The 11748-nt window shown below is 38.5% G+C and overlaps 1 protein-coding gene across 10 annotated transcripts; it reads left to right on the top strand.

The window, feature by feature from the left end:
- The first annotated feature begins 635 nt into the window (after window positions 1–635).
- Window positions 636–11433, top strand: LOC113891017 (GTPase IMAP family member 7-like). 10 transcript variants are annotated; one of them, XM_027538627.1, is made up of 5 exons: window positions 647–735; window positions 3373–3652; window positions 4381–4809; window positions 5011–5188; window positions 9706–11433. In XM_027538627.1, the coding sequence occupies exon 5, from the start codon at window positions 9935–9937 to the stop codon at window positions 10826–10828; it is 894 nt and encodes a 297-aa protein (XP_027394428.1). In that variant the 5' UTR covers window positions 647–735; window positions 3373–3652; window positions 4381–4809; window positions 5011–5188; window positions 9706–9934; the 3' UTR covers window positions 10829–11433. The 10 variants fall into 10 exon arrangements, with proteins under 10 accessions (XP_027394427.1, XP_027394430.1, XP_027394432.1 ...); XM_027538636.1 differs by lacking the exon at window positions 5011–5188 and having other exon boundaries at window positions 9921–11433; XM_027538632.1 differs by lacking the exon at window positions 5011–5188.
- The last annotated feature ends 315 nt before the right edge of the window (window positions 11434–11748 follow it).

Here is an 11748-nt window from a genome sequence, read left to right as displayed (position 1 = left end):
AGATTAGCAGATACAAACTACTGTATATAAAATAGATAAACAAGGACCTACTGTATTGCACAGGGAACTGTATACAATAGCTCAACCTATAATGGTTATTATATATAATCTTAGCCTATATATAACCATATATATATAAAGTGAAAGTGTTCGTGACTCAGTCGTGTCTGACTCTTTGCAACTCCATGGACTGTAGCCCACCAGTCTCTGCTGTTCATAGGATTTTCCAGGCAAAAATACTGGAGTGGGTTGCCATGCCTTACTCCAGGGGATCTTCCTGATCCAGGGATCAAACCTGGGTATCCTGCATTGCAGGCAGACTCTTTACTGTCTGAGCCACCAGGGAAGCCCTATATATATCGATTTATTGTACACCTGAAACAAAACATTATAAAGCAAGTTTAGTTGTCTTTTTGAAAATCAGGCGAACTTCAATGGGTTTTCTGAAGCCAACACTATAATCCAAAGCAATGATTCAGATTTTGGAATCTTGGTAGTTCCGCAGGTACATGGACGGAAAGGTCCCTGCATGGCAACACCGAAGCACCAATCCCATTACCAGGAAATGCTTTCTCTTTCTATTTGACTACATCTTCATCACCCCACCCAACCTCAGCTTCCTGTGGTCAGAGACTGCAGAGGGAATGAACACACTTTTCTTCAAATGAAAGCAAAAACCAGTTTGGGTAGCTTTCCTGGAGAGGAGCTGAGATCTCACCAGTTCTGCAAGAGAAGGTGAGACTGGCCAAGATGAGGGCAATGGAGATTGTGAGAGGGCTATGGGAGGGGGCTACAGGAGGGGGCAGAGGGAAGAGAAATAGATGGGGGCCCACATGGGAGTGGAATAGGAGGGGAAGCTGAGGGGTTTATTCATATGATGTCCACACATCTCATATTTAACCAGACAGGTGTTTGTTTTTTTGTTTTTTTGCTTACAAAAGTTTTAGTTGTTCTCAAAAGTCTTTATGATATAATGTTAGGTATAAGTATCATGATATAAAATCATTAATATGTTAGCGTTGGAAAACAAGACATACAAAAAGAAGGAAAGATGTTTATATGAAATAGCCTCTAATTTGGGAGTAGAACTATATATAATTTTTATTTATTCTCTTTGCAAACTGCTCTCTATTTCACTGAGTTTTCAAAAATGTGCCCATAGTTTAGTGATGAACATTTATCACAAAATGCACACAAAAGGTTAGTGTTTTTAGAACATTTAACACTTAAAACTTTTTTTTTTCCTGCATGATGTACACAAATTTCTGACTCTGGAGCAAGAGTACACAAACTACCCTCCATAGGCCATATACGGCCTGCCACCTCTTTGTAAATAAAGTTACAGTGTAACAGAGCAACCTAATCCATTTACTAGTTTACTGTGATCTGGGGCCACTTTTGTGTTCCAACTAGAGTTGACTGGCTGTAACTACAAAGTCTAAAATATTGTATTTACTGCTGGTCCTCTTCAAATTTGCCAACCCCTGTAGAAGAGTAATAAATGCAATCCTAATAAATGAATTTATACCGTGATGTCATTTTCTTTCTCTTGAAAATATGTCCAATTTCACATGTGTATTCCGGGAGCAAATGCAACTCAAAGGCAACAGGACAAGATAGAGGTCATCCTTAGTTTGTAACATGCATGCCTTCATATTCAGACCCTGACCTTGGTCCTTGATAAACTGATGATTTATTTATTCCAGAAAGATCTTTCAAGACTAAAAACTTATGCAAAATACCTAGTAGTTTCCTTTTAGACATTAGACAGTTTAAAAACTGCAAACATTTTTAAATCTCCTTTCTCCAACCTCCTGCTATTTGTTAAGTATTATTATTATGTATTATGTATTATTTTTACATTTTCCAGGAATCTTAACATTCTGTTATGAAACCACTGTTTCTACTGTGTTGCTTGTAAAAAATTGTGATGCCAACTCAACCCCCCTATTATTTACTTTTTTCCTTGAGTAACTTAAGAATTCCTTCTTTGTGCTTGGAATGTGGTATGTCACATCAAATGAGAATTCAGTGTTAAATATCCTACATCAAGTTTCCAGGGAATGAAATGTAGTCTTCTTTTTCCTAAAGAGTTAGATTTTTGAGGGGGTTATTTCTCCCATTTCAAGGAAACTACTGGATTATGCTTCCTGGGTTTTATTTATTGATTTTTAACTTCAGCAACATCAATCCTTTTAAAGTAGGATTTGTTGTTGCTCCTACTCACATTTTAGTTGTTCTCTAACTGTTGAACCTTCTGGTATTTCAGATTTTCATTTGCTGTGTTTCTTACTAAGGCTTTCCTATTAATAAGACATTTACTTTTGAGTTATATCTTTTCTGATCTCTTTGCTTCTAAGTCATTTATGGGTCCTAAAATGATTACACTTTTGATCTTCACTTTGTTTCTTTGAGTCTGCATTTTCTTCTCATTCTTCATTCTAACATCTCCTCATAGGAACTTTGTTTTTGAGTTTGTATTCTAATTATAGTGTTTCATAGTTTAAAGCACATAAGGGAATATTCTTTACATTGGGTTATGTTCTCCTGTGATTTGATTCCATTTTTATGTATCATATTCATTTATGTGTAGAGAAATAGTGTGCAAACATTTTTGTTTAACTTCTTCCTTTCTCATTTTTTGATGTTTGCCCAGCTGATGCACTGGGGTTTTTTTTATTTATTTTGATAACTTTCTGTTTTCTAATTATATAGTGTTGTGATCTGTTCCCCCTCTCAGTCCTATGGTCCTATAGTCATTGCTATAACTACCACATTATTCATAGTTTTAATTTTTTAAACTTTATTTTATTATGGTAAGAACACTTAAGATGAGCTCTAACCATAAAACAGTCTGGAGGAGTCTCAAAAAATTAAAAATAGAGTTATTAAATGATCCTGCAATTTCACTTCTGGGCATTGATTCAAAGAATTGAAATCAGAATCTTGAAGAAACACTAGCATTTCCACATTTATTAGAGCACTATTCCCAACATTCAAGAAGTGGAAACAGCCTGAATATCCATCAACAGATGAGTGGATTAAAAAATGCATACAGTGGAATATTATTCGACCTTAAAAAAGGAAAATCATGCCATATGAGACAATACAAATGAAATGTGAGAACAGTATGCTAACTGAAATGAGCCAGTCACAGAAAGACAGATACTGTGTGATTCCATTTATGTACAAAATAGTCAAAGTCATAGAATCGGTGAGTGGAAAGTGGCTGCCAGAGGCTGGAACATAGGTAATGTATTGTGCACTTACTCTTTCGTCAGGTGGGGCTGAGCTTGTCTTCATAGTGTACTTTTTAGCCAGTGTATGTTGCAATAATGTTACCTGGAAACCTGTTGTTTTCCTTCAATACAGGTTAGTGACCCCAAGGCAGACTTTCAGAACTGGAAAGCCATTTGGACAGCATTCCATTAAACCTACTCTAATTCTCTTTATTCACTGAAAAAAGAACCAAATACCAGAGAACTGGTGACTCTGCAAGGCTCAAAGAGGTTGACAAGAGAAGATGAGAACCTTGCCCACTGACTTATCATCTAGATTCCCACAACACTTCACTAGAAGGTGGCTGCAAATATTTTAGGATGCATAGAAATAGAAAGATTATTTTCTAAAAAATATAACCACAATATCAAAGGTAGTATACATTTTTAATTTTATCAAATATCCTTTCATTAGATTTCATGGATTATCTCATAATTTATTTATAGTTTACTTTGTTTGCAGCAGGATGCAAAAAAAAAAAAAAAGTCCAATAAAATGATCCAAGGTCATTTTATGCATTTCCTGCCTCAGATTTTAAATCAGTCATTTCTCCAAGAGATCCTGGTTTATTTGAGCAGAAATTGATCCTGAAGACTATAATCTGGGCTGGTCTAATTAGCTCATCCAAGGCATTCTTCTTTTCTGTTACACTATTTTTGATTGCAAACATTTATTTTTGGTTCTTAAGGTTTCATGTCTGTGCTTACATGGCCCATCTATTCTTACATTAGAGCCCTAGAATATTCATCTTAGTAGTTTTGAATTCCTGGTCTAATCATTCCAAGATCCCTGGGTGGACAAATAAATCTTGCCTGCCCTTTCAATAAGTAATGAATATTGCCCACTATCAAGTCATCAGCGTTGCAGCCCCAGACAGTGTGCCCTGAGGGGAATTCAGATTGGAGAAAAACAGGATACTGGCCCTAAACAGCTAAGATGCATATCCAAGGAATGGTTTCAATGAGCCCAGACTCTTGCATCTTCCCATATGTAGAAAAGCACTATAATCATTAATTTGAGTGTCTGGCTTTTTGTGATTAGAAGTAATCTTTTGATGCTTGACCTTACATTTTGTTTTCTTTTGTTTTGTTTTCAATGAAGGTTCCTATATATCCTGTCTCCTCCACTACCTCTTTGGAACAGTTCCTCAGAGCCAACTGAGAGAGTGTCTCCCAAGCTATAGTCTTCAGTACTTCCTCAAATACAACATCATTCTCAACCTTTAGGTTGTGCATTTTAGTTCGGTTGACACCTGCCGTGTCTAGTACTGGTGCTTGCTCTGTATTTTCAAATTATGTTTTTTTCTCTTTAGTATGTCTGGTAATCTTTCTCATCAGCTGGACACATCCTGGGTAAACAGAACTGCTGCTGTAAAGAAGCCTTTAGTACTGCAGTGCTGGGGTAGGGGAGGGAACATAGTCTATTGTCTATGAGCACATCTCAGTTCTAATGAGCCTTTGCCTCTGGACTGTGAGCCTCACAAGTGTTTTTCTTCCCCACCATGGGTTCGAGCGTTTGAGTGGACTGGAGGTGGGTATTTCCCTTTTCCTATGTGAACGGCTTAGAACTGACTGTACTAGTATATTTTTCTTTCTCTAAGTGAGTTAGGCTCTGATAAAACCCAAGCAGGTCAGGCTCTGGTTAACTGCTTTCCTCTGAGGGCAGGCCTTGTTGAAAAGAACAAGATGCTTTGCCCTGTTTCAAAATGATTTCTTTTCCCCTCCCCTGCAGGAAGCACTAGGGGATTTTTTTGGATATTTACTATCAGAACCTAGTGGGGCTCCCAGAAGTAAAACTCACAAAAGTGTGGGGTCGCTCTACGACAGGACCCTCTTGGAACTTTAACTCCATGCTGACCATCGAGCAACTGGTCAATCCCAGTTTTGCTGCCCCAGCACTGGTGCCCACGGTGAGTCTCTGCTCTCCTGAGCCATGGCTCCCTGTATTTCCCTGTCTGTTCTCCAGTCTTGGGGGCAGCACCTTGCCCAGTCTCCTCAAAGCAACCTCTGAAGTATTCGAGAAAAGTTGATTTTTCAGTTCATTCAACTTTCACTTATTCTTAGGATGGAGTAGTGACTTCCAAGCTTCTGACATGTAACCAGAAACTGAAAGTCCAATTTATCAATTGGATTCCATATTGTATCTGTATTTTGGGCTCAGTTTAGAAATGTTTTCCTCACTCTCATGTTTTGAAAAAATGTGTTTGCTTTCTTCCAATAGAATATAGTTTTTAACAAATACTTGATGAATTTGGGATACTTCTTGCATTGGTATGAGGAATGAATCCAATTTTATGCTTTTTCAAATGGTTAATCAGTTATTTCAGTACTTCTTATTACAATGTCCATCTTCTCTCCACTGATATGAAATGTTGCCTTTATTATATACTGAATTTCCCTATGCAAATGAACATTTGTAGAGATTTTCTGTTGTTCTGCACCACCCACCTACACTGGCCTATTTGTGCACCAATACCCTAAGAGGCTCAATGATGTTATTTACTATCTGGCCTCTCCTTTTTTCTTTTTCTAATTCTCATTCCTATAGTCACTTTCTCTTCTATTTGCATTGATGGATATCACAGAAACCATTGAAAAGTGAGGTGGGATGATTATAGTTTTAGTGAGAAAGTATTTCTTCATTAAGTAAGTTGCTGGCTTTCAGGATGAGTAGAGAAACAGATAAGAAAGTATGTGTCAATTCATATTTTATGAAATGTTTTTACTATGAAAGGCTATACTAATATAGTAATTTTCCTCTTATCAAACCTCCCCCCTCATGCTAGTGTCCCAGAGTAAATCCCACATAGTTATGATATAACATTTTTAAAATGTAGTCAGATTCTGAGGATGTCCCTGGTGGTTCACCCTCCCAATGTACGGACCCCAGATTCATTTTGGTGAGGGAAATACATCTCACATATCACAATTAAGAGTTCAACTGCAATAACTAAAGATCCTACATGCTACATTTAAAAAATATGTCACAATGAAGATTGAAGATCCATGTGCTGGTGTGGCCAAATAGGTAAATAAATATTTAAAATAATTTTTTAAAATGTCAGATGCTGTTTTCATTAATACTTGATTAGGATTTTGTATTGATATTCATACATGAGATTCACCTGTAGCTTTCTGTTTGATAAAATCTTTGTCAACTTTGTGGCTCAAAGTTACATTTACTTCTTAGAATTTTAAGGTTTACCTTATTTTCCTATATTCTGGAGTAATGTAAGTAAAATTGGGATTCTCAGAAATAAAGTCCCCATGATTCTTGAGGGTTTCATGGAATTATCCTGTGAAACCATGTGAGAGCTGATGCTATCTTCCGAGGAGCTTTTCCACTACTTTCTCTATTCTTCCTTCCATGAATCCCGTTCTACTTCAGTGTTATATCTCTGTTGCATTTTTCAGTTGCTAAGTTGTGTCCAACTGCAGCCTTCCAGTCTTCCTTGTCCTTCACTATCTCCCAGAGTTTGTTCAAACTCATGTCCACTGAGCTGGTGATGCCTCCAACCATCTCATCCTCTGTCACCACCTTCTTGCCCTCAATCTTTCCCAGCATCATGGTCTTTTCCAATGAGTTGGCACTTCACATCAGGATGTCCAAAGTACTAGAGCTTCAGCTTCAGCATCAGTGGTCAAAGTATTGGAGCTTCAGCTTCAGTATTAGTCCTTCCAGTGAATATTCAGAGTTGATTTCTTTTAGGATTGACTGGTTAGATATCCGTGCTGGCCAAGGGACTCTCAAGAGTCTTCTCCATCACCACAGTTCGAAAGCGTCAATTCTTCAGTGCTCAGCCTTATTTATGGTCCAACTCTCACATCCATACATGACTACTGAAAAAACCATAGCTTTGACTATATAGACTTTTGTCGGCAAGGTGATGTCTCTGCTTTTTAATATGCTGTCTAGGTGTGTCATAGCTTTTCTTTCAAGGAGCAAGTGTCTTTTAATTTTGTGGCTTCAGTCAATATCCACAGTGATTTTGGAGCCCACCAAAATAAAATCTGGCACTGTTTCCACTTTTTCCCCATCTATTTGCCATGAAGTGGTGGGACTTCGATGCCATGATCTTTGTTTTTAGAATACTGAGTTTTAAACCAGTTTTTCCACTCTCCTCTTTCACCCTCATCAAGAGGCTCTTTAGTTTATCTTTACTTTCTGCCACTAAAGTGGCATCATCTGCATATCTGAGATTGTTGATGTTTCTCTCAGCAATCTTGATTCCAGCTTGTGATTCATTCACCCCAGCATTTCACATAATGTACTCTACACAGAAGTCAAATAAATAGAGTGGCAATATACAGCCTTGAGATACTCATTTCCCAGTTTTGAACCAGTCCATTTTTCCATGTCTGATCCTAATTGTTGCCTCTTGACCAGTTAAAACCAGAGACATGTAAAGTGGCCTTGTATTCCTATCTCTTTAAGAGTTTTCCAGTTTGTTGTGATCCACATTCAAAGGCTTTACTCTAGTCAATGGAGCAGCAGTAGATGTTTTTCTGGAATTCTCTTGCTTTTTCTATGATCCAGCATTGTTGGCAATTTGATCCCTGGTTTCTCTGCCTTTTCTAAATCCAGCTTGTATATCTGGAAGTTCTTGTTTCATGTACTGTTGAAGTCTAGCTTGAAGGATTTTGAGCATTATCTTGCTAACATGTGAAATGAGCACAATCGTACAGTAGTTTGAACATTCTTTGGTGTTGCCTTTCTTTGGGACTGGGATGAAAACTTTTTCCACTCCTGTGGCTACTGCTGAGTTTCCAAAATTTGCTGGCATATTGAGAGCAGGACTTTAACAGCATCATCTTTTAGAATTTTAAATAGCTCAGCTGAAATCCCATCACCTCCACTAGTTTTGTTCACAGTAATTCTTCCTAAGGCCCACTTGAGTTCACACTCCAGGATGTCTGGCTCTAGGTGACTGACCCCATGTGATTATCTGGGTCATTAAGACCTTTTTTGTATAGTTCTTTTGTGTATTCTTGTCACCTTTTCTTAATCTCTTCTGTTCTGTTAAATCCTTGCCATTTCTTCCCTTTATTTTTCCCTTCTTTGCATGAAAAATTCCCTTGTGAGTCATTCAGTCATGTCCAACTCTTTGCAACCCCAGGACTGTAGTCCACTGTAGCCCACCAGGCTCCTCTGCTTATAGAATTCTCCAGGCAAGAATACTGGAGTGGGTAGCCATTTCCTTTTCCAGAGAATCTTCCTGACTCAGGGATCAAATCCTGGTCTCCTGAATTGCAGGCAGGTTCTTTACTGTTTGAGCCACCAGGATAGCCCAGTTATCTTGAAGATACCTCTAGTCTTTCCCATTCTATTGTTTTCCTCTATTTCTTTGCATTGTTCACTTAAGAAGGCTTTCTTCTCGCTCCTTGTTATTCTCTGGAACTCTGCATTCAGTTGGGTATATATTTCCCTTTCTCCTTTGCCTTTTGGCTCTCTACTTTTCTTATCTATTTGTAAGGCCTCCTCAGACAACCACTTTGCCTTCTTACATTTCTTTTTCCTGGGGATGGTTTTGGTTACACCTCATGTACAGTGTTACAAATGTCTGTCATAGTTCTTCAGGCACTCTGTGTAAGAAATCTAATCCCTTTAATCTATTCATCACCTCCACTGTATACTCATAAGGGATTTAATTTATGTCAAACCTGAATGGTCTAGTGGTTTTCCCTACTTTTTTCAATTTAAGCCTGAATTTTGCAATAAGGAGCTCATGATCTGAGCCACAGAGAGCTTCAGGTCTTATTTTTCCTGACTGTATAGAGCTTCTCCATCTTCAGCTGTAAAGAATATAATCAATCTGATTTCAGTATTGACCATCTGGTGGGGGTCAATATTGATAAGCTCTATTTGCCCACAATAGATGTATGTAATTTAAAATTTCAACATTAGCAGATCTGTTTTCTCAGTCACTGCAGGATTATTGTCTCAACTATGTAGCCCAATGACCATCAAACCCACTTCAAACATTTTATGTTATGATAAATCATACGGCACCCATTATTGCTTCTAAATATTAGAGTACTTTTACAATAAGAACATCAAATTTATCTTCCTTCATGCAACTTGAAAAATAAGACTAGGTTAGTTCTATGTGGCACGTGCAAATTTCAGGACAGGTTTCACACGTCTCACCATGTGGTTGTTTTCCTTCCATATTGAGAGTCTCCATGTGGGACTATTGTGCTGTCTCCTCCATCCATGTTTTCTTTCTGTTTGAGTCTAGATTATTAGTGCTTTTCAATGGGCACTCTTTCATAGGATAGGATGCTAACTACTGCCCCCAGGATTCCTCAAATTCAATTTTTAAATCTGGAATTTTTCGAAAACAAAATGTATATATTATTTTGTTAAATGGAAAAAAAATTACAGTTAAAAAAATTTTTTAACATGCAAATGCTACTTTCATTACAGCAACACAAGAGAGGCATTTAGTGGGAATTCAAATAATAAATAGAAGATATCAAAGAACGAATCCTCCGTGAAAATACTTCACCTGGCTTAGAAGACTTGGAATGATTTATATATTCAGTAGAGTAAGAAATCAGGGTTGAGAGTGGTTTCAAATTAATCTAAACACTTTTTTTCTTTTCTTTGTAAACTATAACTGACTTGCCTACACTCCACAGCCTCTGATGTGGACATGGCTGTCACTCAGGACATTAGTCTGAGGATCTTGCTGGTCGGGAAGATCGGAAATGGGAAAAGTGCGACTGCAAACACCATCCTCGGGGGAAAAGTATTCGAGTCTAAGATTGCTGCGGAAGCTGTTACCAAAACTTGTCAGAAAGCATCCCGGAAATGGAAGGGGAGAGAGCTTCTTGTTGTTGACACCCCAGGGCTCTTTGACACCAAGGACAGCCTGAACACCACCTGCAGGGAAATCAGCCAATGTGTCCTCGCCTCCTCTCCCGGGCCTCACGCCATCATCTTGGTCCTGAGGTTGCGCCGTTACACACAGGAAGAGCAGCAAACCGTGGCGTTGGTCAAGAATCTGTTTGGGGAAGCAGCCATGAAGTATATGATCATCTTATTCACTCACAAGGACGAGCTGGAGGACCAGAGCCTGAGCGACTTTTTGAAGAATCAAGATGTAAACCTACGAAGCCTCGTCAAGGAGTGTGGAGAGCGCTGTTGTGCCATCAGTAACAGCGGAAACACAGAGCAGGCTGAGAAGGAAGCTCAGGTGCAGGAGCTGGTGGAGCTGATAGACAAGATGGTGCAGAACAACCAAGGGACTTACTTTTCTGACCCCATTTACAAAGACACATTGGAAAGGCTGAGAAAGCTGGAGGAAGTCTTGAGTAAAAGATATATTGATCAATTAGAAATGGAAATCCAAAAAGTGGAAAAGGAGTGTGCTCAAGCATGCGAGAAGATTATGCAGGAAAAAGAGGGGGAAATTGAATTACTAAAGATGGAATATGAAAAAAAACTAAGAAACATTAGGAAGGAGGCTCAAGACAATGTATTTAGCCATGTATTTGATGACATTATGAAGGTGCTCTCAAGAATATTTCCTTTTTTCAGGAAGTAACTATTTTTTCACAGTTTACTATGGTTAGCAAAGCATCTCTCCAGCTCACTCCCTATTGCTGTCCATGCCTGCCTCCCCTCCAACAAATACCAACTACAAAATTGATTAGTTTGAGCTCTGGTTCATTGGACATGGTTCAAAGACTCAAATGAAAGGAATTACAAGGCTGAAATGCATCTTGCATTGAGCATTAGCACTACCTGTGAAACACATTACACAGGCCCCTTGTGAATATTGAGTAAATATCAGCAAAGCTTCCAGTCCCCCCAGCAGCATTTTCTCTGGTTTGTGAGAGATGAGATAATAAATTTTTGTTGTTTTAAGCCACTAAACTTTGGGGTAATTTGTTACACAGCAGTAGATAACTAGTACAAGGTGTAATGTATGTTTATGCATATATACAAAATATTTCTTTAAATATTGGCCACTCTGCTTGCCACTGGGGAAAGGAATTTCAGATTCTGGGAATCAGGGGTGGGAGGAAACCTATTTTGTACTGTAGATCCTTTAATCTATTTCAGTATAGTTTTTATCCAACAAATGAACAAAGAGACAATAACATTTGTAATAGCCTCAAATAAACAATAATTCCAAAGGCCCATTTCAAAAACAGTTGTCTTATTTGTCTCTGCTTTCCTTTTCTAGGTGTTGGCTTAAAGTTCTTCTGCCTATAAATTTAGATCGCTCTGTGCCAGAATGTTCCATTTCCCCCTGCAGATCCACTCTCTTCCCTTTTATGTCCTTTGGCCCTGCCAGGGACCACATCCTGGGGTGCAATGTTCTCTGACTGTCTCTCAGACACCACCAGTGAGGAGGCCAACAGAGGATCCATGCGAGCCCGAGAATTAGATGAGGATGTTTGTCTCCTGGATCCCTCTCTGCCCAGTCCTATCTGACCAGCTGTCACCTCCAACCAAAGG

Source organism: Bos indicus x Bos taurus, chromosome 4, assembly GCF_003369695.1.
Source record: "Bos indicus x Bos taurus breed Angus x Brahman F1 hybrid chromosome 4, Bos_hybrid_MaternalHap_v2.0, whole genome shotgun sequence".
Lineage (NCBI taxonomy): Eukaryota > Metazoa > Chordata > Mammalia > Artiodactyla > Bovidae > Bos > Bos indicus x Bos taurus.
The sequence above is the reverse complement of the archived record's forward strand: the minus strand, read 5'-3'. Positions and strand labels throughout refer to the sequence as shown.

Bases quoted from the DNA above. Each gene is read 5' to 3' on its own strand.
- LOC113891017 (XM_027538626.1), top strand. From the start codon at position 9,935: ATGGCTGTCACTCAGGACATTAGTCTGAGGATCTTGCTGGTCGGGAAG.